At 37.0% G+C, this 27,942-nt stretch overlaps 2 protein-coding genes across 4 annotated transcripts in view; both read right to left on the bottom strand.

The window, feature by feature from the left end:
* LOC106091420 (cytoplasmic protein NCK1) overlaps positions 1 to 19,318 on the bottom strand; it is a 94,971-nt gene extending 75,653 nt beyond the window's left edge. For 2 of the 3 annotated variants that reach the window (XM_013257937.2, XM_013257936.2), the window contains exon 1: positions 18,385 to 19,318. The gene's annotated coding sequence lies outside the window, so the exon portion shown is untranslated. The remainder of the gene's footprint in view (positions 1 to 18,384) is intronic. The other variant, XM_013257938.2, reaches the window with a different exon arrangement.
* A 2,842-nt stretch (positions 19,319 to 22,160) lies between these two features.
* Positions 22,161 to 23,654, bottom strand: LOC106091415 (RCC1-like G exchanging factor-like protein). Its single transcript, XM_013257929.2, has 2 exons — positions 23,506 to 23,654; positions 22,161 to 23,445 (listed from the first exon to the last, which is right to left on the bottom strand). Exons 1-2 carry the CDS (start codon positions 23,609 to 23,611, stop codon positions 22,178 to 22,180), a joined length of 1,374 nt encoding a protein of 457 aa, XP_013113383.2. The 5' UTR covers positions 23,612 to 23,654; the 3' UTR covers positions 22,161 to 22,177.
* Between the last annotated feature and the right edge of the window lie 4,288 nt (positions 23,655 to 27,942).

Raw genomic sequence — 27,942 nt, 5'->3', positions numbered from 1 at the left:
GCCCACGCGCTATTGGCATTGCTTTGTTGTTTATTTTCTTTTAGCTTTAATTTATTAATTTTTTAATAAACTAAAATTGATTTCTTTTATGGCTTTGCACAATAAGCATACAACTTTAAGGTGAAGGTCACAGTCATTGTTTTCGTGTATGCACATATATGTAATAAATATTAAAAAAAAATATTTTTTGTTATGAAGTAATTCTTTTATAATTAATAACGATTGAAGTTTTCGATGTTAAAAATAGGGAATTAAAGAAATTCCTACACTGACTTGTTGATGTTTAAATAATCATTGGATTCCAATCACGAATGAAGGCTTTGAAAACATCATTACCAATCACTGGCAATATTTTTGGTAATTTCGTGATTTGATTGGGTTTTTGTTCTCCTTTTTAGGAGAACAAAACTATTAGTTTATTGAAGTTCACTGAAGACAGTAAATAACGACAGTCTTTATAATTTGACCCTAATTAAAGGCTTGCCCGTTTTTTTGAACCGCTTCGCAAGAATATCTTAACAGCCCCAGTACAGGATGATTAACGTGATTCAGATTAATCTTCAAAACTGTGTAGCGGCCGCAATGGATCAACGGAGACAAAATCATGGGGCCCGAGCACATCAGCACATCATTGAGAAAGATAACGTTAAATATAGGGGCGAAATTTAGAAACCCCCGAAAGAGGAGGTTTTTTAGCGGTTATTTTAGCGGGAAATTTCAGGAGGCATTAAACACAAAAGATACTTAGCAGCATATTATCATCAATTGGAATAGGGGGCGATAATATAGCAGTTGATGATAATGTAGATTTGGATGCAATTAATGAAAGCTTTTTAAATATATCTCTACCAAGGCCCAGTATTAACTTTTATCGGAATGTATTAAGTAATATTGACAATGATATTACTCCGAAGCAGCTTTTTGATTTCGGACACTTTGAACTATTTGACATCATCGATGCCGTCAAATCCATTAAATCTATTGCTGTAGGATCTGATCTAATTGATTGTACATTTTTAAAAATAATATTTCCCCATATTCTGCTTATATTTGTTATTTCTTTAACAATATTATATTAAGGAGTTGCTGTCCACAATCCTGGAAACTGGCAAGAGTTGTTCCGGTACCAAAAAATAATCAAGAACTAAGACCTATAGCCATACTTCCATATATTTCGAAGATATTTGAACACCTTTGGAACAAACAAATTTCGCTACATATTGCGAATAACTCACTTTTAACCAACCTCCAATCAAGATTCCGGTCGAAGCACAGTTGCACTACTGCACTTTTGCAAGTTGTTGAAGATATAAGAAGTAATATTGACCGTAACAAAATCACTTTTCTGGTTCTTTTAGATCATTCTAAGTCTTAACCTTAAACATTTTTTTTTAAATTTTCCGAATCATCAACAAATCTAATTCTTTCCTTTCTTTCTAGTCGTAGCCAACCTGTATTAGTTGAAAATCGTAATTCAAGATGCCTTCCAGTTTCACTAGTTGTCCCACAAGGTTCGATAATAGGCTCTCTCCTTTTTTCTTTATACAGCAATGACCTTCCCAAACAGTTGCAGAGTTGTAGTATACATATGTATGTTCAACTGTATATAAGCACGTCAGCTGAGAAAATAAATGATACCATAGTTCGTCTTAATAACCACCTTGACAATATTAATGCGTGAGCGAATGCGAATGACCTTCTATTGAATCCCTCAAAGTCAAAATGCATTGTCATTTACAGAAATCGCACAATATTGCCGCTAAATATAAATATTGGTAATTAATGGTTGTGCAATCGGAATGGTGTCCTCAGCGAGTAATCTTGGCGTAGTTTTTGATGATAAATTATCATGAGCGAATCATATTAACTCGGCAGTTGGCAAGACGTATGGTGTATTAAGGACCTTATATATGTATCACAAAGATTTGCCTTTAGAGCAACCGCGTAACGTTTCGCTTAAACATATAAAACTTTAGGCGTAAACGTAGTTTTTTTTTTAATTAACGAACTTTGTTTATTGTAAACCCTTTAGCAGCTTCGTCTGCGCTAAAAGGACCTTCCTTTTGCTGTAAAACCAAAAACTCTTTAATTGCAAAATAACTTTGATTGAGGCAAACGATTATTCATGTACTGGACCAAGAATTGTTCTCCTGTGTTTCTCCTACTAGAGAGAAAGGGTGTGTATTTAAGCGTATAGGCCAGTGGTTGGCAAAATTACTCACTCTATTGCACATTACTTTGTACGTGCACAAGTAAATAATCCCAAGCAGACTCATAGGCTAACAAATTATTGCAATTGTGTGCTCGTCACTGGTCTAGACAAATTCTCACACACAACACTTTTTTGGTTTTTGTTTTGACTGAGCAAAGAGCAGTTAGTCCCAAGGCAACGGGTTGTACGTACCAGATTGACCCGATGAAGGGTCATCGGCAAGGGCTGCCGCCTCAGTGAATAACACACTTCTACAACAACAGTATATTGAGCAGTTCGGACGAGTGCGGATAGTATACTCGGAAAGCGACAAATTTTAGAGTTTCGTTGCGAAGATATTAGTTTGTCCAATGACAAGAATCATTAGAGCAACACACAAATGGCTGCCAGGTACAAGAAAACACAACAAAGATTTTTAAGGCACATCTTTGTAACATTTAAGCGGTAAAGAAATATCCTTCACAAAATAGATATTTAAATGTGCGAAAACAACAACCATAGTACAAATCCATAATGGAGATGTCCGAAAATGCATTTAATATAATAGTGTATCACAACATCGAAATAAATCCAAATATACTCACAAAGAGTTTGAATTAATAATTGAATTCTGCTTATAATTAGTAATAATTTGAGTATGAATGAAAGTTTTTGTCAGGGTAAAAAACAAATTTATATATGCCAAAAATTCTTGCAAGAATTTATAGCAAAAACTTGTACCATTTTATCGTAAACAAAGTTCAACGTTATTCAGAAAAGAAGTTTACTTGGGAAAATTTCCTTTATGTCAAGGGAAAAATTTTATTTGCGAATAGGAAGATAGGTATTTAACTATGGGGTATACCGATGCGGCGGACATTGCCGGCATACTGATGATTCATGAAAATGTCCATTAGGCAACTTACACATTTGGACCGTTTAAATCCCCGGGCCGACCACAATTCATTTTTTTCACCATTTGAATAGGAACGAAATAGACGTGGCGTTGGATCAATGGAGGCAGAATCATGGCCTGTATTCAAATATAAACCATTTTTTAGAGCTCAGCTCCAAGACCATATTTGAAGAAGTACAACATACTTTTCTGCTTCATTTGAAAGTCTTTGAATATTTTTAAATCCCTACTCTTTGAAGTACCCCGCTCGTCATATATAAATCATGTGGAAAATGACAAAATTATGGAACATATCCACAATTTCTCACTCATATGCAATCAAATAAAATTAAAACAATTAGCAATTACAGTCATTGTCATTCATTTAAATTGAAATGAAAACTGAAACGAGCGATCTTCACACATTGGACGACACGCCAGGCACACACTCAGCAGAAACCGCAAGTGGCACAATGTTTCATCATTGTCATAGGTCTGCAAATATTCGAAAGTGAATTTTTTTGTAAAGCCAGCTGCTGTCGTCTGCCAAGCGTCGATGACATTTTTTAGCATTTCGCACTTTTCCATTTCATGAGAGAGAGAGCTGGCGAGTGAACAGCAACATTAAAAACGTAAAAATCCCATTAGAGCATGTGGAAAAAACGATGATCGAAATTAAACATATGGCAAGGTTGAAAGACTAAAGCGTAATTCACCGTATGCTGTGAAAGTTGTTTTGTACCCACCACTATAGGATAGGTGTATACTAATCTAGTCATTCCGTTTGTAACACCTCGAAATAATGATCTGCGACCCCATAAATTATATATATTCTGGATCGTCTCGACATTCTGATTCGATTTAGCCATAGTCCGTTAGCCTGTCGAAATTGCGATACGACCTCTAGAGGCTCAAGAAGTCAAGACCCAGATCGGTTTATATGGGAGCAATATCAGTTTATGAACCGATTTGAACCTTAATTGGCACAGTTGTTGAAAGTCATAACAGAATACGTCATACAAAATTTCACCCAAATCGGATAGGAACTGCGCCCTCTAGAAGCTCAAGAAGTCAAGTCCCCAGATCGGTTAATATGACAGCTATATCAGGTTGTGGACCGGTTCGAACAATACTTGATACTGTTGTTGGATATCATAGCTAAACACGCCGTGCAAAATTTCATTCCAATCGGATAAGAATTACGCCCTCTAGAGGCTCAAGAAGTCAAGACCCAAGATCGGTTTATATGGCAGCTATATCAGGTTTTTCACCTATTTGAACCATACTTGGTACAGTTGTTGGATATTGTAACAAAACACGTCGAGCAAAATTTCCTTCCAATCGGATAAGAATTGCGCCCTCTAGAGGCTCAAGAAGTCAAGACACAAGATCCTATCCGATTTGGCTGAAATATTGCATGACGTATTTTGTTATGACTTCCAACAACTGTATTAAGAATGTTCAAATCGGTCCATAACCTGGTATAGCTGCCATATAAACCGATCTGGGGTCTTGACATCTTGAGCCACTAGAGGGCGCAATTATTATCCGATTTAACTTTAAACAACTGTGCTATGAATAGTTCAAATCCGTCCATAACCTGATATAGCTACCATATAAACCGATATGGGATCGTGACTTCTTGAGCCTTTAAAGGGCGCAAGTATAATCCGATTTGGCTGAAATTTTCTACAACGGCTTCTCTCATGACCTTTAACATACGTGTCGAATATGGCATGAATCGGTTTATAGCCTAATACAGCTCCCCTATAAACCGATCTTCCTATCTTACTTCTTCAACCCTAAAGTGCGCAATTCTTACTAGATTTGGCTGAAATTTTACATAATGACTTCTACTATGGTCTCCAATATCCAGTTCAATTATGGTCCGAAATGAACCATAACTTGATATTGTTCCAATAACATAGCAATTCCTTTCTTTTATCCTTTGTTTGCCTAATAAGAGATACCGTGGCAAGAGCTCGACAAATGCAATCCATGGTGGGTATATAAGATTCGGCCCGGCCGAACTTAGAACGCTTTTACTTGTTTTAATTGAAAATGAAATCTTTTTAACTGAAAATTTTCCCCATCGCCTTTTTCAAAAACTGTGATTGATTGATATTATCATTTTCGTGATTGAAGCAGTTCCAATTAAAAATTTAATTGGATCAATTAATTTTGTGATTGAAACCGATTTTTATTTTTTTCTGTGTATAAAGAGGAGGTTCCTTATCATTAGGCAAAACTTGAACCGGACAGCTCTTATTAATATGAGAGAATATTTAAATTGTATTTGAGGATATATCCTGAGGATATGAAAGTAAATGGAAACATTCAATCTTTGTTTTTAGCTGTCATATACTAATTTAATTTTATATACACTTGGAGGATGCAATTCTTATCCAATTTGACTGAAATTTGGTTTCCAATAAGTATATCTTAGACAAACTGACTTCTTGAGCTATATTTACCCGAAAAATAATAAAAAAAATATGCAATTTCAATTATACTCCCTTGTTTTCTGGCTACTGAAAGACATGGTCCAAAGAACTTACAAAAATGATGAGGCTTTCCAACTTTTTTAATTGTTTTGTACTCATCTTCCATTCAATAATTAGAAATTCTTTGCACTTTCTATATTTTCCAAAATCGTTTTTGGCAACAATGTAAAGTATCCAAATCAAGATAAGTTCTTTAAAAATCAAATTACCACTAAAACTATCTACAGTGAAGGCCAAGAAAACTTTTTCAATTTTCCGACAATCAACAAATGACGATGGCCTTGTATTTCGTTTGCCGTACTTGCACAAAAATAATGAAAGTTCCAAAAAGAAAAAAACAGTATTTGTTCAGATAATAATAATTATGGTGATGATTTCAATCTTTGACAAATTTCCACGACTTGTTATTGTTGTTGCTGGCGTTGGTTGTGGTGGTGGTGTTGGCTGTCATTATGACTCTTTGTGCACTTAATGGCACTTTGGTTTGTTAATGGCCAATGAACTTCTTGGCTCCCAAGTAGAAGTTAGTTGTGGCATTACACTCGACGAGCGAGCAGCAGCATCGAAAAGGCACCAGACACCACACCATACCACAAACAACAAGCCAGCAAGACTACAATTCATTATGGGCAACTGTGGCGTGGAGACCCTATTCACTTCATCCAATGGGGACCACTATGCTGTTGCTGATGCTGTGGCACGTCTCTATTTTGTTGCAAAGATACCAAGACATTCAACCAAACATTGCACGACAAGAAACATTTATTTCTTACTTTTCATTATTAATTGTATTTTTAGAGATTTCTTGCTGTTGCTTTTGTTATTGCCATTCGTCTTGTACTACTCCTCGTAGTAGTAATAGTAGTAGTTAGTAGTAATTTTAGTTTGTTTTTTTCTCGGTCGTCTTATCATATTTTTGCGCCAATGACGACAGTGCCCGCTATAGGCGCACCATTAACGTACTGGCTATTTACAAAAACTATTAGCCAGCCACTGTGCCAAATTTAATTTCATTGGCCATGATGTTGACGACATCAAAGTGACGATAGCAGATGAAAATCTGATAATAATAAAATATCAAAATAGAAACATTTATTTTTCATCAAAATTGCCCTAGTTAACGATCCTATAACGTTGGGTTTTATGTTCCGGAACGATCCAGCCTTCCCAGAGGCTGTTCCCCCTCCAACACGCATACATGTGGCTAGAACAATTCTTCGGTGTTCACCTCTGAAGCCGAATTGGTAATGTACTCAAATTACCAAGGCCTAGCTCGGCACGGGATAACTAGGATCACCACACAGGCTGGAACTTTCAGCTGCGCTCTTTTTATTTTCATCGTTATCAGCTCAGCTGTAAGCTACAGGGTGTGCCACATGTTGCGGATTGTTGGAATGCTCAAAATTTATTGTAATCGATTAGTCAACTTCGATAATTTTATATTTCTCAAAAAGTGTGTTCGGGTATACAAAAATTCGTTTGCGTACTTTATTTGCCAGCAGAAGATATAGATAGAGAATTAGAACTTCGCACATAGACTGGTTGGTGGCGCTTGTATATACAGATGAGAATTATGTAAGAACATGCCGCAAGCAGAATTCTGCTGTCAAAGGCATGCAGTTTGCGTCGTTTGCATTTTCTAAATATGCATTATTTCCATTCCCGTGAAGGAAACCATGGCGTAATGCACGTGTATAGGGTTTCGGCAGTCGTAGTTCCCAATATCAGAGATGGAAAAGTTAGTACTTTTTCAGTACTTTTTCCACCCGAAGAGTAGCGTCGTGGTTTGCATGTCCGCCTATGACGCTGAACGCCTGGGTTCGAATCCTGGCGAGACCATCAGAAAAAAAATTTCAGCGGTGGTTTTCCCCTCCTATTGCTGGCAATATTTGTTAGGTACTATGCCATGTAAAACTTCTCTTCAAAGAGGTTTGGCACTGCGGCACGCCGTTCGGAATCGGCTACAAAAAGGAGCTTATCACTGAGCTTAAAACTTGAATCGGACTGCACTTCCTTAGCGGAATGTTCATGGGCAAAATTTGCATTTTGAGTACCGTCGTACCCCCGCGACTGATTTAGTACCTTTTAATACACTAAGAAGTTTTTATTAAGTATTCGAATGTTTTCGAGCTTTTGTTTTTTACTGACAAGTAGTTCTTAATTTAGGAAACCCATCGCGCTCAAATAGGGATATTCGTTTGATACTCGATCAAATCAAGTCCGCCCGAATTTGTTGACCTGTCGTATGCAAGTTAATGGGGCAACGACAGTTCTTGTTTAAATAAAAAAATCCTTATGCACAAGTCGCCTGGGAGAGGGGAGGGCCCCTGACACTTGACACCCAATTTTTACATCAGAATCTTATTCTACCCTTGAATTCCTTTCATTAAGGTCTCATATTGTACCAATTGATCTATATGTCGGTTTGTACAGTGTAATCAGTAAGACAGTATTTTTCCAGATAGAAATATATTTTAAATATTTTTTAAATTTTTATTCAAAACAAAAAGTACTCTTTCGGTCCAAAAATTACCTTATTAGTACTATTTAAAATATTGCAATTTCCATCCCTGTCCAATATGTGTATCTTCCTGTCTTTTATTTTTGTTCTTTATGCTGTAAATTTGAATTTTTTAATTCTTTCGGCTTGCTTTGAAGAAAAATAAAATAATTACCGACACCTATAAGCTTGACATTAGCTGTAAAATTTTGAGAGCACAAAAATTTCGCTCTTTGAAGAAGAAAGTTTGAGAAGAAGAAAGTTGAGCTAGCAAAATTTGGAAAATTTGTTGTTGTTGTTTTGTAGCCACATTTACATGTGGAGGTGGCGATCCTCGTCAAGCTCTAATAGGCGAGCAAGCTCGTTCCGGTTATCCCATGCCGGGCCTTATTTTTTTTAATTTGTTTTTTCCATGTTAAGCTGAGTATTCTGTATAGCTTTTCGAGAGGAATGCTATCAAACTCCGTATAAAAAAAACGTCGGCTAAAAAAGTACTCTGCTTATAATGAGGAAAATGGCAAAAAGTTATTACAGTGGCAACACTTGAAAGTATTTTTTCATTTTTGTTTGTTTTATTGGTTTCAATGGTTCGTTTTTCTTTATTTATTTGAGAAAAAATATATAAATTAGAGAAAACAATAAGTGCAGATAAAGAAATGCGTTTTGGTATGGAAATAAAAACATTTGATTGCTGTCAAATTCCACTCGCGGAACAATTAAAAATTTCAGCGGCTATTCCGAAAGCAAAATAGAATACCAACCCTTAAAGGAGGTTGTTATAAAGAAGTGTTCTCGAATACCTGTTGTGGAATTCAGTAAAGTGTTTTAACGAAAATCGAGTAGTTAAAAAGCGATAACAGAAAAATTTACGAATTTGATATTCAGTAGCCACTTTTAACGATCATCTATATCGTTAAAATCAGCTGTTTTCGCTAACGAATAGAAATAGGTTAAATAAACGATGGACAATTATTTGATGTTTACTTTAACGAAATAAATAAAGATACATATTTACGATTGCTTTAGAGTATTTTTCTCTTGCTTTTTTTAAAACATTTCGGATATGTGTGTCTGTGTACAATCAATTAATAAGCGTGGTAGCGAAGTGTGTGTGTAGTGAGTTTCTTAATATGAAAAAAATTTCCGCCAGTTTTACACGAATAAATTCGTATTGTTAGCACTTTTGTGTATAATTGTGTATATTTTATTTAGATTTGTGATGCTTTTAAGTTAATAAAAGAATAATTTCAGGCTATGAGAGGAATTATTTATTATTTATGTCGATTCCTCTATGTTTCTCCTTTTTTTGGATAGAGTTGCCATAGAGAAAAAAAGGTAACGATTTCTGTTAAGAATAACACATGACATAATTACTAGGTAGTGTACCGTAAACAGTTGAATACAATTATTTCTTTCGAAGTGCACTATCTGTCAACGAGTTTGGGTGTGTGTGTGTGTATTTTAGTTAATAACCATGACACACACAAACAACAACTAAAAACACACAAAATTAGAGTTGCACTAATCACTGGTTTTGACAGATAGTGCACTAAATATTTTGTTGTTGGGCAACTGCCACTACCTGTAAATGAATATATCTTGGAATAACATAATCGTTAGTGCCAACGATTTTTTGTCGACATTTTTAACTAAACGATATTCGTTATAAGTTACAGAATTGCGGTGCAGGGCTAGGAGGTCTTTTCAGCAGAAATGTGGAGCATTGAGCATCTGTTATGAAAGTAAGCGAACAGAACAAAAGTACGCGAACAGAACTTTGTCACAGAAAATTGATCAAATGAAGCAAAGATTGTACACGAACAAGACATACGGTCTGCTTGGTCTTTTTAATATCGTAAAAGTGGCAGATTTTAGATTCATGCAAGTTGGCATATCGAATGCAGCATTTTAACAAATTCCTCTTCTTGTTCCTTCATAAATACTTAACTAATTTGCAAATTATAACAAAATTACACTCAATTGTGTTGAAAAAGTTTGTAAAATATACAAACAAAAAAAGTTTAAAGTACATTTAAAAAAAAAAAATTGCCCATAAACATTCCACTAAGAAACAGGGGCAAACTTTTCACATATCAATGAGTGCAGTCCGATTCAAGTTTAAGCTCAATGATGAGGGGCCTCCTTTTTATAGCCGAGTCCGAACGGCGTGCATAGTACCTCAAAAATGTTGCCAGCATTAGGAGGGGAAACCACCGCAAACAAATTTTTTTGATGTTCTCGCCAGGATTTGAACCCAAGCATTCAGCATCATAGGCGGGCATGATAACCTCTGCGCTACGATGGCCTCCTTTAATTTTTTATATTGTAGAAATATCGTAAAATGTAAACATTATACCGCAAATAAAAAACAGCAGCACTTAAATTGTGGGGTTTATTAAAAAAAAAGAGCAAGCAGTTTGACCATCTTGTACAATTCCTAAAATCTTCGAAATGAAGTGGCAATCAGCTGTTCTTCCGCAAATTTTTAGTGGAAATTGTTCCGGAACATTATCTGGCAAATTTTTTAAAGACAATTAAATGGCTCTTAACCACCGTTAATAATTTTTTTTTGGCAAATTTATAATGGAAATATACACGAACTGGCCTAATAACACGAATATGTCATCTATTGGGTTGCCCAAAAAGTAATTGCGGATTTTTTAAAAGAAAGTAAATGCATTTATAATAAAACTTATAATGAACTTTAATCAAATATACTTTTTTACACTTTTTTTCTAAAGCAAGCTAAAAGTAACTGCTGATAACTGACAGTAGAAAGAATGCAATTACAGAGTCACAACCTGTGAAAAAATTTGTCAACGCCGACTATATGAAAAATCCGCAATTACTTTTTGGGCAACCCAATAGTTTTGCGATAAGGATGGATACTACATATAAAGTTATTAACTCGGAAAGGGTCTATGGTTACTTGATAATTTTAAGCCAGTTATATTTGGCAGAACATCTCTAAATACCATTTACACTAAAATTTTCTCATGAATTGAATCCATTCCTCAAATCAAACCTTTCAGTTGCATCATCTGTGAAGAAGTGAACGAGTAAACAAAGGGAAGCTGTTGCAAACATAACAAAGAAAGATGAAAACCAAGCGAAATTAATAAATTCAAAAAATCAAGAAATTTACCAACCATTAAATTACATTCAGAGGCGAAAAACATTTGTATATTTTCATAACAAAGAATTGTATTGAGATAAGATACAATGGCTTCGCTATAGCCCCTCTCTCTCTCTCTTCGTGTTAATGAAAAGCGGAAATAGGTTCATTTAGAGTTATGAAAACTTATAACAAAAAACATATTTAAATACTACTAATGAGGTCATAAAATTGCATTTTCCCACGAAAACTTCGACCAAAGTTTAAACTCAATAGTAGGAGTAATTATACACAAAAGTCGCAAATATTAATAAGGGGATAACCAACGTCGTATGAAAAAATTGTTTACTTAAATTAAGGGACACACAAAAGGTTCATTACACGGCGTAAACAGAACCCAATTTATATCTTAAATATCCCATTGAATAATAGCGGAAAGAATTCCGTCAGTTATGCTCAAGAATTCTGCTCAATGAGATAATTCAGAAAATACGAATGCAAATTTTGCCCATTTACATTCCACTAAGGAACAGGAGCAAACTTCTCACATATCAATGAGTGCAGTCCGATTCAAGATTAAGCTCAATGATAAGGGGCCTTCTTTTTGTAGCCAAGTCCGAAAGGCGTGCCGCAGTGCGACACCTCTTTGGAGAGAAGTTTTACATGGCATAGTACCTCACAAAATGTTGTAAGCATTAGGAGGGGAAAACCACCGCTGAAAATTTTTTATGATGGTCTCGCCAGGATTCGAACGCAGGCGTTCAGCGTCATAGGCGGACACGCTAACCTCTGCGCTACGGTGGCCTGCAGATAATTCAGCTCAGATCCTTATTTTAACACAGCCTTTATAAGCTCAACCTTTTTTAGCCATGTCTGAACGCTGTGTTCATAAGCGTCTCTTTTAAGAGAAATTTTACGTGGCAGCAGTTGGTTATAACTTAGGTTAGGTTAAGCTGCCGTTTTGGCCAAAAGCTGTAATCAACACGTACTCACGATGAGTACGATCATGATGTGCCATGTAAACTCTGCTTTACGACACATCTGATGTATGGTCATTGCAATAGTATTAGTGAAAACAAGGGTTTTTGCGCCACATGTACACATAACCATCAGTTATTACTGAAGAATCAAAATCATTCGATTTTTTTCGATGAATGATGTCTATCGACTACCGTTTACAAAGTTTACAAAAATTTTCCTCGACTACAAAGCCGCTTTCGTCAGCCTTTAACGTTCAATGTCTAAGTTTGATATCCTTGCAAAAATCGATGCAGCAAAGGATAACCCATGCTGGCAATTAGAATAGCAACCCCCTCACTTTCCTTTTTTTGTTTTTTAGCCGTAATAAGTTTATCGGAAACTATTTCACCACTTGACACAACAATTACCCCAAAAGTGTTTGTGTATCTAAATGTGTGTAGGTTTTTGGAAAATAACGTGAAGTAATGATTCGTATTTCAATACGTAAACGACTAACTTAGCCCATTGGCGACCAATTCACAGTTTTTCCAATTGGATATTTTAAAGCATTTGAGTATTTTTTTAACACGATACAAAATGCCAAATGCAATGTCTTTGGCAACATGCCATTGAATATAACCATCGGAGTTATCTACCTTAACACAAAGGGTTTGGCAAAAAGGGTATTTTGAAAAATATTGGTAAGTTTCAAATAAATTAATAACTAAATTTCCTTTCTCATTAACTTCAACACCATATATTAGGGCGTCTGACAACACATTCTATAACGTTCAAGAAAAATAAAACGAACCCCCAAATGAAAGTTTCAAATATCCACTCGGCAACAACAAACAAATAGAGGACAAAATATTCTTAATCTGCAATTCAAACAAAATCACTTGTCCGCTCCTGAGTGCATACAGTTATACACCACCTTTCACATATAGCGAGAGAGTGAGAGAGAATTTGGAGAACAGGGAGAGCATGTTAAAGTATGGTAAAAGAGTTCATTATGTTTGTATTTGTTGTTATTGCTAATGATGTTGACACTGTTGTTCATTAAGGCAGGAGACAGGACATTGGATATCCATATCAGTTGAGCCATATGTTTGTTCTGCCCAACAGATGGGAATGTTTTTTATGTGCTTTTTTAATAATTCCATTTATGTATGTCTGTAGAACTTTTTTGCAGCAAATTAATTGAAATTTTTTTCAATAATTTTATTGAAGTGCTAGGCTTCACCCAAAAATAAAAAAAGAATATTCCTAATTGCAATAAGCACAATTTATTAAAAAATGGATTTTTTTGCTTTATAATTATAACTTTTAATAAAAAATATATCAAGTTATCATCAACTAGCGAGCATGGTGTGCAAGAATTGCAGGGATCCAAAAATTATTTTATAAAACCTGCTAGACACGCCCTTTGTTCTAATCGAGGTGGTCACTTATTAGCAATAGCTCTTGTTAAAAAGGTTTCCTTTGCACTACAAAAGATTTAAACTGTAATTGCAACATGTATGCCGACTTCAGTAAATTGAAGAAAATTGTATAGTACAATCCACATGTATAATAAACCCCACTATAGTGGGGTGAAGGCCAACGTAGCGCCGAGGTTACCATGTCCGCCTATGACGATAAACGCATGGGTTCGAATCCTGGCGAGAACATAAGAAACAAATTTCAGCGGTGGTTATTCCCTTCTAATGCTGGCGAAAATTGTGAGGTACTATGCCATGTAAAAATTTCTCCCCAAAGTGTTGTCGGATTGGGGCACGCCGTTCGAAACGTGCATTATGCCTTACACGAAGGCCCGGTAGTAGGCAAGATTGGTGTTAATACCCAAGCTCCACAAGGCAAGGCTGGTATTTATACCCAAGTCCAACAAGTCAAATTATGCAGTACAAAAGAAAACATGGAGCATAGAGTGCAGATCATGATAAAAAGTGGGATATCCAGCGTATTGCTCAAATGCAAGCGGCATGCTGCTATGTGAAGTGGAGGTCGGTTGGTGCGCACAAAATAGAACAATCTTTGGAAACAATTGTAGGTGTATAGAAAAGAATTCCATCGCTAAAACAATACATATACACTTGGAAAAAGACAACTAGTGTGACAAAGAGTCGAACCTGGTTAGTGTTCCATTCATTTCATAAAATCGTTTTCCTACCAATGTGAAGACTGAAGACTAGGTCCTTGGAGTCTGGATAAATTGAGAGTCCCATGACATTAAGATAAGGGAGAAGGACCTAAAGGGCACAACACAGGTGGTATTTTATCCCCACTCTTATGGGTGATGAGCTGGATATGATATGAAGCTGTTTGTTACGCAGGGGTTGTTATACGATTAATACGTAAAAAGGGACATGGATCCGAATCAGCTATGCAGAAAGGGTTTTGGAATTGCATACGACTGGGCTAAATTTAGAGGTCTGAATGTAAACCCAGAGAAGACTGAACTCTAACTACTCTCACAAGGTAGACGAAGGTGAGTCAATTTGACGCTCCACGTTTCCTCAGTAGAACGATTTTGATAATCGACAAGCACAACTACATAGGAAAACGAGAAACTGAACTGGAACATGTGTGAGCCTAAGAAGGATCACATATGTTGGGCACTATCCCAACATATATGGAACATTGAGTTCGGATCTATGTGGTGTTCATTGCTGTCACGAGAAGCTTAGCTGCGAGAGAAGCTGTATGCAGTCGCGGACAATTAGCGGCATCGAGTGGAGAGTTACAGTGAGAGGTCGGTGGCACCGGCTCTTGCAAAAATACTGAGTGCCAATGATGCTCGATATTACAGATTAATTATGAAGCGGTCACTGCGGCTTTTGAGACTCAAGGCGACCGGGGAATGGAAAGACGCAAGGAGCAGGTCATACTATCGCTGTATAATCAAGGCGACGATAGGAAACGTGAAAGGAATGGAAGGAAGAAGTTTCGGATCGAATGCCTGAGACAACGCTTGAGTTCGAGTGAGAAGCACTGCTGACAAACAAAAGATTTCCTATAAATGAATTTTCCCTCTCTAAAACAAATGGCAACCACGAACAACGATTAGATATCTGACGATTTCTTTTGTTTCATTCTTAAGAGTCATCTAAGAAAGGATCAAATGGAATTGGGTGAATATAGAAATAGCAGAAAAACACAAGAAAGAAGCTAACAAGTAAGATAAAAAGTGTTTTTTAAAAATAATTTATAGTTTAAAAGCAAAAAAGTGTGCACAATCCATTGAAAACGCATTCATTGTTCCTACACAGTTATGTTGAAATTCTCTCTTCTCCTAATTGTCTTCGTTTATTTCTAATCTTTGTACGTGGTGCCTCTTAGAAGAGGCGATGGTTTATTTAGTATCCATTTACGATCTGTGGATTGACCGTACTCTGGTTTTGCATCTGGAAGTTCATGCTACAGGGATGGATCGATTGTGAGCATCTTTAAGGGTAATAAAATAAGCTATAGCAACTAGGACGTTAAGTTCACGAAAACTCTTGGACAAAAGATTAACATCTTCTCTGAGCAGCGTAAGGGGAATGAACGGTCAGACAAATTGCCGGGGGACTGCTATCCGTTAAGTTGAACTTGATGAATACAAATCCCTTCGGGGCAACGCAATACGTGTTAAGGAAATCACATGAAGATTGTGGACTGTGGTATGATTGGGAGAAGACGTGTATGTCAGACCTAGATTTCGCAGTTACTATATTAGAGCGCACAAGCCGATCGTTTGCGATATTTTTCCGACGAGAGAGATTTTGGTTCTGATAGGATTTCCAATCGCATAAATGTTCTTAATGGCTACACAGTTAAATTAACCTTCAATTACTTAGCCATGTGTTTGGACTGTACATTATAGCTTTAACCCCGTTTACACTGCTCATTAAATCCGGATTTAAGGCTCTCGTCAGCTGATTTTAAAAAAGGGAAAACAGATGATCGAACCATTAAATCTGGGTTTAAAGAGCAGTGTAAACGGGGTTTTTATATTATACAAGCTGGCCCGGTGTTTTGCGATACACCCTTAAGGCCAAAACAGAACGAGCATTGAGGAGCGTCGTGTTGAAAAATGCAATTCTGCAAACAAATGCTAAAAAATTAACACGAAAAAGTTAAATAATTTTTAACTTTGACGACTAAAAACACTTTCTACATGTGGCAGAACCGAATGACTGCCACATGCAGAGTTGCATTTTTGCAACGCTACACTCAAAAAATTTCAACACGCTCATTCTGTTTCGGCCTTTACGTGTTCACAAGGTCAGAAGGAGGCCGCAAATTTGAAAATAATTTATATTCATAATTAGCTTTTAAATACCTTTCATTAGAATCCCCTTTTTTCCCGTTTGGAATACATGTCCATTGAAAAGACCCCTATTCTTATATAAATTTCGTTTTCCACACTCAAGTGCCTCTCGTTTGAATCCTTTATTGTCCCAATCTGCCTACATGTCCGTTGGGAAATTGGTTTTTTGGGTTGGGTCGGATCCCCTGGGACTTGGCCCAAATTTGTATCCAAATTTCGTAGTCTACCAATTCCAATTGCCTTTTATTTACTGTCCTAATCGGTAGCAAGTTCTTACTCTACTCTTAAATTCCTTTCATTTGATACCCATTTTGTGCCAATCGGTAAAAATATCCGTTTGGGTGGTTTTGGGGTAGGTCGTCCCCCACGGTTATTTGACGCCAAAGTTTTATACCTCCCTCTCGCGGATATCACAAAATGAAGTACCCCATTTTCACCGGCGGGCCAAACTCTACTATATGTGAAAATTGCATGAAAATAGGTTCAGCCGGTTTTGAGTCTACAAGGAACAAACAAAGCGTAACACTTTCAGGTAAAAGATGTTCCCTCCTTTTGACTTTTAAAATCCGAAATGTTCATAAGTTTGAATTTACATTAAGTAGGTATTTAGAATATTGCTACATTTTACTTTAATCCATAGAATTCGTCTATAATTACCCTTCTATAGTAAGGGTAATGAGAGCAGTCATTGGACAAGTATGAACCAAGAACCTAGAATTTTTTACTCTAAAATTTCCCACAAGCACATTTAAGCAAATCTTAAAAATTTGCTTTATTTTTTTTAAACAAAACTTAATTAAAATTTTGATTTTAAGCAACTAAATAGTCTTTGATTACCCCTTACCTCATACAACACAAGTTATAAAATGTTAACTAAACATTTGTTTAACTTGCATACAGAAATACAAAAAACCACAATCGTAGTCCCCGTCACATCAACCAAAAGCGAGAAAAAAAAACAAAAACAAAAATGTGCGAAAAGTGGTTGTTTTCAGAATGGGGTGTAAATAAAAAAAGAGGTCGTTTGACGTGTGCGTGTCAGTGTGTACATGTGGTGTGGCGAATGTGGGGGTAGCGACTACATATATGAGAAATAGAACCGGTGTAACGGTAAATATACCGGCTTCCCTTAAATAGAATGAGAAAGCGCACACTGGACCAACGGAAACGCACGAATTCAATTGGCAGGGCAGCGAAGGAGTAAAAAATACTCTGTATGACAACAAGAACACTGAGGCGAGAACAAAAGCACACAGCAGTAGAAAACGGTAAAAGGTGGTTTTAAATCAATGTTATGGTGAATATGGGAATAAACAAAGAGGATATATGAAAAAGGTGAATTTGTTTGGTACACGTAAACATGAAGTTTTTGGGGTGGTGCTTTTTGTGATTGTTGGTGTTGCTTTTGTTGTTGTTGTTGTTGTTGTTAAATTCACTCACTCGATTGTCCGAAGAGAAATGCATAACACACCATTAAAAGGAAGAACCAAAACATATATGTATGTACGCCGCGAATGAAGTAAGAGAAAGCGCGCAAGGCAAGGCAACAAGGGAGTCAAGTGAGACATTTGAATCCCTAATATATATATATATATTGGTATATTACATATAAAAATGGGAGTAGTAGTGTAGTATTTGCTGCCATACTGAGAGAAAACAACAGCAGGAGCACAAGGAAGAAATACAACAAAGACGACAACAATGATGATGATGATGATAATAATGATGGTGATGACGACGTCAACAACAGCGCCAGGCAGCGGTGTTCATGAAATGAACGAACTTGTGAGCAACATAGAGATGAGCGCGACGAACTCTTCGACACTTTATACTACTACAGAATAGATGGGGATAAAATGACTGGATGGATATATGTGGTTGGATGGATATTTTGTGTGTGTACCTACCGGAGACGAAAGAACGATGAAAATGCGTTTTCCTTTTTTTTCTTATTTGGGAAAAAGCAGCCCCAGCCCTTTAATGCATTTCTATACAAAAACGGCTTTGGGACTCAAATTTTCTGATGAATTGCTTAAATCTGCCATCCACAATTTGAAAAATGTCTTTGCGATCCGGATTACTTGTTCCAATGCATATTTCACCGACCACTTATTGATGATACTTTCTATGAATCTCAAATTATTGTATATCTTTTTCGTTTTGGGCGAGATCTCGCAACTGATGACGACAATATTTGATTAGTGTTGCGACTACCTCGAGGAAAAACTGCAGCCGAAATAATTCTTTTTTGAACGCACAATTCTAGCAGTATGCTTTTAGCTTATTTTCAAGTTTCGCTATTCAATTCACTTTATTTTCACTTGATTAAACTTTTTCACCTTTCCACTTGGAAAATTTCATTTGGAATTTGTAGGATTGGATTTTTTCTTACTGACTCACTTTTTTACCTTTACAACGGAGGCAACATATACTTTCTGCCTATGTCGCGATTATTTTTCACTTTTTAGAAGAACTGCAATTTTTTTTATGATTTTTGGAAAGCTCTAGGTGAGGTTTGAGTATTCATATATCCACAAATTAATAAATTACCGACTTAATTTTCTTCAAAGTCATTCTAAACGAAACAAGATGGAAAATTATTCATATTTATTGGGTGGGGTGGTATCTCAACAAACAAACAACATACTTGCAACGCAAATTTGCAACAAATTTCTTTCCACCAGACTGTTAGACTGTTTGTCAGCATCCAAAAAATTTCTAGAGCCACTGAATAACTTGCCAATATACTGTCACTGTCAAACTTTTGTGGATTACACGGCCTTCCCGATTAGGCCGCCCCGTTCGTCGCGCTCGCTCACTCGCTCGCCAAGAAGATGATGGAATGGAGGAATGGCCGTCCTACTCGAATGTGGATGGAAGAATAGCAATTCTACCAGAGTACGAAGCCGAGGCTTTTCGTCGGTGGCAGCAGCTTGGACAAAATCTTAATTTTTTGCAGATTTATCGTTCAATTTTGTATATTGCAATAAAATTAAAGATGATTCAAATGCGCAGTTAAAGTTTTCTTTGACATCAATCGAAATATACCTCGTACTACTTTTTTTTTTTATTATGACTGATACTATTGATTTGCCCAAAAAGTAATTGCGGATTTTTTAAAAGAAAGTGAATGAATTTTTAATAAAACTTAGAATGAACTTTAATCAAATATACTTTTTTTCCACTTTTTTTCTAAAGCAAGCTAAAAGTAACAGCTGATAACTGACAGAAGAAAGAATGCAATTACAGAGTCACAAGCTGTGAAAAAAATTGTCAACGCCGACTATATGAAAAATCCGCAATTATTTTTTGGGCAACCCAATATGTTCGTTGTTCACTGCTGAAACCACTTTTTTACGATTAAGACTGGTACTGTATTCGTTTTTCACAGTTTCACATGGTTACCACATTTTTTTTCATAGTCACTTCTTCGAAACCCTACAAAATCTCAATGAAAACATAATATTGGGTTGCCCAAAAGTAATTGCGGATTTTTCATATAGTCGGCGTTGACAAATTTTTTCAACGGCTTGTGACTCTGGAAAAAGTATGGCCGAGCGCATTCATTTTTATTGCTTTTGACAGCTGTCCAAAGTTGCTGTCATTGTTATTCATTAGGGTAGCCATCATCCAAGAAAAAGGATAATATTTTACAAAACGGTACGTTATATTCATACGTAGAATGTTGTACTATAGACTTTGATAAATGAGAAAAACATTTTCATTCATTTAAAAAACGTAAAAAAGTAAAATCATGACATTTATTGCTGTTACTTTGGCTTAGCCAATGTTTTTGCCAGGATTGGCGGCTCAATATAAGCCGCCCGTGCCGAAGAAATCAGCGGAAGCGCGAATCAACCAAAAAATTGTTAGCGGCAGCGCGCCGCCTTCTGAAATTAGTTCGGCTTTGTGCTTAGCGTTCTACCCGAAAGTGGAATGGAGGAGACGGATTGTTCATTTGGACATTTTGCACGACAAATCTTTTTTGTGCGGACGTTCTGAATATCGGTGGAATTGAAATCGGAAATCGAACAAAATTTGAATTACTTTTTGAATACGCAATTAAATTGCTATATTTTATTTTAGTACTGTACTATATAGTGCAAATCATTGTTTCTTATTATCTGTCATTGCATTCGCAATGATATTTTATCCAGAACATTTGGCTTGCACTGGATAAATTCAAATGTAACATAGCAACTGAATGCTGAGTTTATGGCATGGCACAATTAGAACAGCGTAGCGCAGCCGTTGGCATGTCAGCCTTTGACGCTGAACGCCTGGTTTCGAATCCGGGCGAGAACATCAGAAAAAAAAATTTCAGCGGTGGTTATCCCCTCCTTATGGCTGGCTATCCCCTGACTAATGTCGGCGGCTTTTGTAGGGCGCTCTTCTTGTCTGACTGCGATAAATTACATGTTCCCTTATTATCTACAACAACAATGCTTAGCATAGTATTACATTACAAAACCTGATAGCTCCCACATTGATGGGACTCTTGTCTGCCAAGAGTCTGCATGCCAAAATGCCATGTTTACATTTGGGATCTTTCCAAAACTTTGCCACAAAATCTTCTAAACTAATCTAATCTCTACAAAGTCCCCTGAAAAATGATCACACCCTTTAAAAAATTTCCCTGCAAAAAAATTAATTTTCATTGAGAGTAAAAACCTCACGATATTTTGGCACAATTCGGTCAATTTTAAAGGCCAACCTATATGTTGTGACTGTGTGGGCGTAGTAATTCCGTCTGGGTCAAGTTATAGGCCGATAAAGCAGGTGCGTCCAACACATGAACTACACCTCAGATAACCATTTCAGTTATTTTATTCATTAAATTGGAGGCCACCGTAGCGCAGGGTTTAGCATGTCCGCCTAAGTTTGAATCCTGGCGGGAACATCAGAAAAAATTGTCAACGGTGGTTATCCCCTCGTAATGCTAGCGACATTTGTGAGGTACTGAACTATTTAGTATGGCAGCCATGCCAAAACTTCTCCACAAAGAGGTGTTGCACTGCGGCACTCCGTTCGGAGGAGGTTCCATTTGATTGAGCTTAAACTTTTATCGAACATCACTTAATGATATGGGAGAAGCATCCCGCTGTATGTTCAAAGCCAAATTAAGCATTGTAAAGTGATCAACTTTTGGAGTATTTGTGGGCTTATTTTTGAAGTTAATAAATTGGTAAAGGGCGTTGATGTTTTCCTTGGATTGGCTGCCATGGGATTGTTCCACACTGATAAATTAACAAAAAAAAAATTAAAATAAAAATAAAAAAGAAGTCGAATATTAATTTTTAAGGATAAAATTCTTTCGACCTACGAACGCATAGCACTATTTGTAGAATACTCAGCTTGTTCATATTGGACAAGTTTGATTTGGGAGTATATTTTTTGTATTTTATTTTTACAGGATTTAAATTATCTTTTTTACAAATTTGTATCTTAAGTTGGAACTATTTATCTCCGCCATAGAATCAGAATAATAATTTACATATTAAAATTTTGGTCTTAATCCTAGTACCTAGTTCATTTGGAGTTATGTGGCATTCAGGCTTAGACTTATTGGAGTCTTCATGGCCCCACACAATGGTTTTATGATGCCCCCATTTTATAAAAGCTTCAATACTTAAAAGATTATTTCAAACATACTTAAACCCATACATTAAAGCACAATTTATGATAAGCTGAGATCTACTTTTATATAAAAGGCTTGCACAAGGCGAGAGTGTGATCAACACCATATGCTACTTTGGTTACCTTTCCGTTAACAGCTGTTTTCAAAGGAAAAAACTGATCTTGTTTGTGACCCAAACCTAAATGACCACATCGATTTTTTCCCCACATAAATAAATCTCCATCCGAATTAATCGCACCCATATGAAAAACACCACAGCCTATGGATATAACGTAGGCTTTGTCACTAAAGTCATTTCGTCCAAACAATGCAGGTAGTAAATGTTGAGGTTTAGATGATTGTTCAACATAGGGCCCAAAGCCTAAAATTCCATATCCCCAGGTGTATACTAAGCCTTCCTCGTTTAGAACCATGCAAAAGGAACCACCAGATGCTATATCCTTTAATTTGCCAATACCTTTAGTTAATTTAAGGTGTCGAGGGGAATTTATTTGGCTGTCGGCATTTTCCGCATCATCCAATTGACCATATTCAGAATTACCCCAACCGAAAACTTCGCCTTTGTCATTCAGCGCCAGAACGCAATCAGAAGCACATGATAATTTTATAATACGTTCTTTTGAAATATCGCCCAGGGCTTGTGCAATATGGCCATTTGTCATAAAATGACCCTGACCCGTTTGTCCATCTGCTCCCCAACCGCAAGTATACACATGTCCCAATTTGGTTAAGAACATGGTGTGATCCTGTCCACATATTACATCCACAATGTTATCCTCTTCACCGCAAATATCTTTCCCCGATAATCGATGGATCAATGTACTGCCTTTGTATTGTTCATCTTCGATAATGTCCCTGCAGCATTGTCCATATGAATTATTGCCCATAGTAAAAATGGTTCCATTGTTTGTGACTACAACCAGATGGGCCCTTCCAGCCGACATACACTTCACCATCATATCTTCATCGGTCTCTCCCTCTATTCGTGGTAATTTAATGGGCGTTGGATATATTATGATGTCTAGGTTTTGTGGATCTTTTGGATGACCCCTCATCTGAAGCCCCAGTTGCGAATCTGTGTTTAAGCCTGAACCAAACAACGTTTCTCCATCGGAACGATTTACTGCAAACGCAGAAAATCCGTAACCGGCAGTTATGTCGCGTATGTCATTGTTAACAGAAAATTGCATACGGGTAGGATGGTGAACCATATCAGTATAACGTTCCTGTGCTTTCTTTATGTTAGTTAAAGTGCCAAGTGCTCCTGTTTCCTGATAACCCCAACAGTATACTCGATGCTTATGGGGATCTGAAGGTTTTGACTCGACAACTGAAATGTTAGAACTTCATAATTTCCACTTTTTATACATAGCACTTTGAAAAATTTTACCTTTGATTTTCGTTTCATCTTGTTTGAGCAGTTGCCTTTTGGCCTTGGAAGTATATGAGCGACTCCACAGAAACTCAGTTTTAAATGCCCTTCTCAGCATTTTCATTCACAAATAATGTTTATTATTGATTATGGGATTATTTTTTTATTATTTAATTATCATCATTTGTTATTTTTCCATGTATCAGCTGTTTTAGAGATATCAAAGTTGATTTTTGACTAAACGGTTATTCAATTAATCCGTTATTCGAACAATCGATTATTCTACTTTTTTTAATAAATAATTCAAGGTAGACTTATAGCGGCTAAAAAGTTCGAATAATCGATTATTAAATCACTGAAATATTTGTTGTTGTTGTAGCCACATTTGTATTTGGAGGTAGCGATCCTTGATTTGCTCTATGAGTGAGCAAGCTTCATAAATAAATTATGTATAGATAAGGAATTTGAACTTCGCACATAGACTGGTTGGTGGCGCTTGTGAATATAGATAAATGAGAATTATCTAAGCACATGCCGCAAGCAGAATTCTGCTCTAAATGGCATACAGTTTGCATCGTTTGTATTTCCTTTCGGGTGAAGGAAACTATGGCGTAATGTACGTATATAGGGTTTAGGCAGTCGTAGCTATTAATATGTGTATTTTTCTTTATTTCCTTTTTGCTGTAAATAGAATAAATAATTAACGACACCTACATTGCTGCATAATTTTGAGAGCATAAAAATTTCCTGTTATTTCAATCCATTTTGAGCAAGCTTGTTCCCAAGATGGATTAATAAAGGTTGTCTGACGCGAACAGCTGAAAACAGCAGGTGATGTGGGATTCAGATAAAGGCATTTAAATTGTTTAACTGTTAGCCAAGCGATATATTGGGTTGCCCAAAAAGTAATTGCGGATTTTTCATATAGTCGGCGTTGACAAATTTTTTCACAGCTTGTGACTCTGTAATTGCATTCTTTCTTCTGTCAATTATCAGCTGTTACTTTTAGCTTGCTTTAAAAAAAAGTGTAAAAAAGTATATTTGATTAAAGTTCATTCTAAGTTTTATTAAAAATGCATTTACTTTCTTTTAAAAAATCCGCAATTACTTTTTGGGCAACCCAATATGTTAACAGTCTTATTCTCGCCGGGATTTGATCCCAGGCGTTCAGCGTCTGAGCTACGATGACCCCCAAATTCAATAAAGATGGGTAAAAAAAAAATATTAAACCAAAAAAGCTTAAATAATACCCCATTGGTTACCCTCTTTCAATCGAATACCCTTTTTGACCCTTTTCAAAAAATCTCAACGGTAACCCTGCCTATGCCGGCGGGCCTCTCAATGAGACTATCCGCTTGACACTACTCCTACTACTACTTTCAGCTACTTCGTATGAAGCATTCCCAAACTGCTGATGAACCCAGATGAACAGATTGGAACACGTGTGCTGCTCACTTTCATCCCGTCCCGAGACGATTAATTGTTTTTTATTTGTTATCGAATAATATCGATAAATATCCAGTACCACTGTTCGGTACAGTATATTTGACTTGCATTGGATATGACTAAAATAAAACCCAGCGGCAACCCCTCTAATTTTGACCCCTGGAAGTCGAATTTAAAGAACCTTTCATTTGAAACTTATGTTAACAAGGTGCAAAATTCTTAAGACCCTGTAGGTACTTCCCAGGTCAATTTTTCTGCATGTTTTAGCATATTCGTAATCTACTCGACAATACCTTTCATTTGATACCCATATTGCCTAGGTTGGTTCGGTGCAGTCTCATAAGTTATTATCTCCGGGCATGTAAATAGGTGATTGGTGTCATAGGGTCCTGTGTTGCATGCAAGCCGTATAACCTTGAGCGATATGAGTTTGATGTAGTTTGCTACATCACCGGGATCTTAATTCAGCCATAATGGCCCCGATTTTTCTAGATAGATCTTTCACATCATCAGCAGTGGGTGACGGCCGTCCATCAAGGACTTTATTCGGCTGAAATGATGAAGTCGCATAGGTCACAGTAACATGATGAATATCATGCAAACCAGTTTTGTGTAAGGAGGTTTGGAATGAACCGATGATGTGTTGTCGGATTGTGTCCTTAAACATCCAGATACTCCTCCTGACATAGCAGTGTGTTGAGTATCGTCCCTTCGTCTGCTTGGTTCTGTCCAGACCTAGGAACCCTGCGACTGTTGTTATTCGGCTAGGAGACCACTGTGCCGGAGGAATCTGGTCCCTGACTACAACTTGAACATAGATGGTCGGTCAATGGTTAGAACTATCAGAAGCTTGTCCGGTCTCAGTGAAATGACGGCTGCCAGGAGTCGTCATTTACAAGACCCTCTTATGCAACAGCTGTCGTTTTACTTACTTACCTTCGTTTGGTGCAGGGATAAAGATAAAACTAATGTTGACCTGGCGCGGGAGCTGTGTGCACCATACAAGCGGGAACTTTGAAGTCCGATCTGTGCGGTGTTCTTTGCTGCCACGTGAAGCTTAGCTGCGTGCTATCGGGCGCGTCTACTGGTTGCGGATAGTGGAATGCTCCATAAGGAGTAGCTGCAACGGCAATCGCGAACAATTAGCGGGGAGTGAGAGGTCGGGTGGCACCGGCTCTTGCATAAATATTGAGTACCTATGATGCTCGATATGACAAGACGAGTAACGAGCTTGCTCACCTACAGGAGCTTGACGAGGATCGCCACCTCCATTCTCTTATATTTGCATCTCTTCATTATAGTTTTCAGCAGCCACCTGAGTTTTTTGAGTTTCGTGACTACAAAAATATTGATTGGGTTGGTTTGTTTGCCTCTTTAGAAGATTTCGACCGTTATGCTGTCTTCAACGCCAGGGATGTTGATACTAAATGCGCACTGGTTTCCTCTCTCCTAAATAGTTTGTTCTCTTTTGTTCCTACAGTCAAGAGAAAGTTACGTGATTGTAATGACAAGTGGATGGAGTCTAGAGAGATTGTTCTTGCTAGATCTTTAAGGGATTTGTCTTATTCTGCATTTCTATCTTGTAGATCAGATGAGAAGTGGAAAACGTATTGCAAGTATAGGAACAAGGCGAAGTCTGTTATTCGTCGGATAAGACGCAACCATTTTTCTAAACTTTTTTGGGGGCTTGATGCAACTGGTATGTGGAAAGTTCTCAAACGTTCTGGATATGTTGGTGATGATAACTTCAATGATGATTTTGATGCGAACGAAGTTAATGAGTTTTTTGTTGAAGGTGGTGGAACGCACGATGATGGGTCTCAATTCTCATGTGAAGGAGAGACTGACTCTTCCTTTTCGTTTTGTTGTGTGAATGAGTTTGAAATTATTGAAGCTATAAGTAGGGTGAAGTCTGGGTCAGTTGGTGTGGATGGTATTCCAATGCGTTTTATCAAGACCGTCTTTCCTTATGTTTCCGATGTTATTTTGGATCTGGTTAATTTTATTCTGATGTCTTCTTCTTTTCCCTTGGCTTGGAAGATTGCCAGGGTTATACCGATTCCCAAAGCGAAGCATGTTAGAAGGGTTGATGATTTACGGCCTATCTCCATACTTCCTGCAATGTCTAAGATTGTTGAACACATAATGAAGAATCAAATATTACAATCATCGCAGCTTCGAATACACGATATGCAATATGCCTTTCGCCAAGGACTCAACACCACTCATTTGCTGCTTAAGCTAACTGATTCCATCCGAGTGAATGCCAATAACGGAAAACGCAGTGTGATGGTTTCTCTTGACTTGTCAAAAGCCTTCAATTCTATTAATTTTGTTCGATTACTTACTAAATTGCGTGATTTTTTCAATTTTTCTACATCTGCCTGCAAACTGATACTTTCTTACTTAAGTAACAGATCTCAGTTTGTGGTTCTGAGCGGTGCAAACTCAAGCATGCTTTCTCTTCATTCTGGTGTACCACAAGGTTCCATCTTGGGTCCACTTTTATTTATACTTTACGTGAATGATTTGCATCGTGTTACTTCTTGTAGGAGTTGTGAGGCGTTTATGTTTGCTGATGACATTTTCTTGCTTTTTAATGGCAGTTCTACAACACCTGATATTCTTGAGAATGATATAAATTCGGTTTTGGGCAGGGTTGTTAACTGGGCTTCTGCCAATGCTTTAAGGATTAATCCCTCTAAATCCAAGGCTCTAATGTTTGGAAACTTTACTACCACTTCTCTTAACATTTTTGTTGGAAATTCGGAGATTGAGTTTGTCGACCGACATAGATGTTTGGGTGTTATTGTTGACACTGAGTTATCTTTTAGGTACCATATTGATGCCTTGTCAGGGAAGGTTTGGTCTTGCCTTCGTAAAATGTATTCTTCTATTGTTTACCTACCTTTCAAGGTGAGAAAGCTTCTGGCTTATTCTCTGTTAATGTCTCAGATACTTTACGGTTTGGAGGTTTTTTCAGGTACTATTCAGGCTAACTTTACAAAA

This window comes from Stomoxys calcitrans, chromosome 3 (assembly GCF_963082655.1).
Source record: "Stomoxys calcitrans chromosome 3, idStoCalc2.1, whole genome shotgun sequence".
NCBI classification, from domain to species: domain Eukaryota; kingdom Metazoa; phylum Arthropoda; class Insecta; order Diptera; family Muscidae; genus Stomoxys; species Stomoxys calcitrans.
Note: the sequence above shows the minus strand (reverse complement) of the source record. Positions and strands in the feature narration are given on the sequence as shown.

Coding starts and splice junctions, on each gene's coding strand:
- LOC106091415 (XM_013257929.2), bottom strand. CDS start 23,611: ATGAAAATGCTGAGAAGGGCATTTAAAACTGAGTTTCTGTGGAGTCGC. Junction 23,446..23,505: donor AGATGAAACGAAAATCAAAG/GTAAAATTTTTC, acceptor CTAACATTTCAG/TTGTCGAGTCAAAACCTTCA.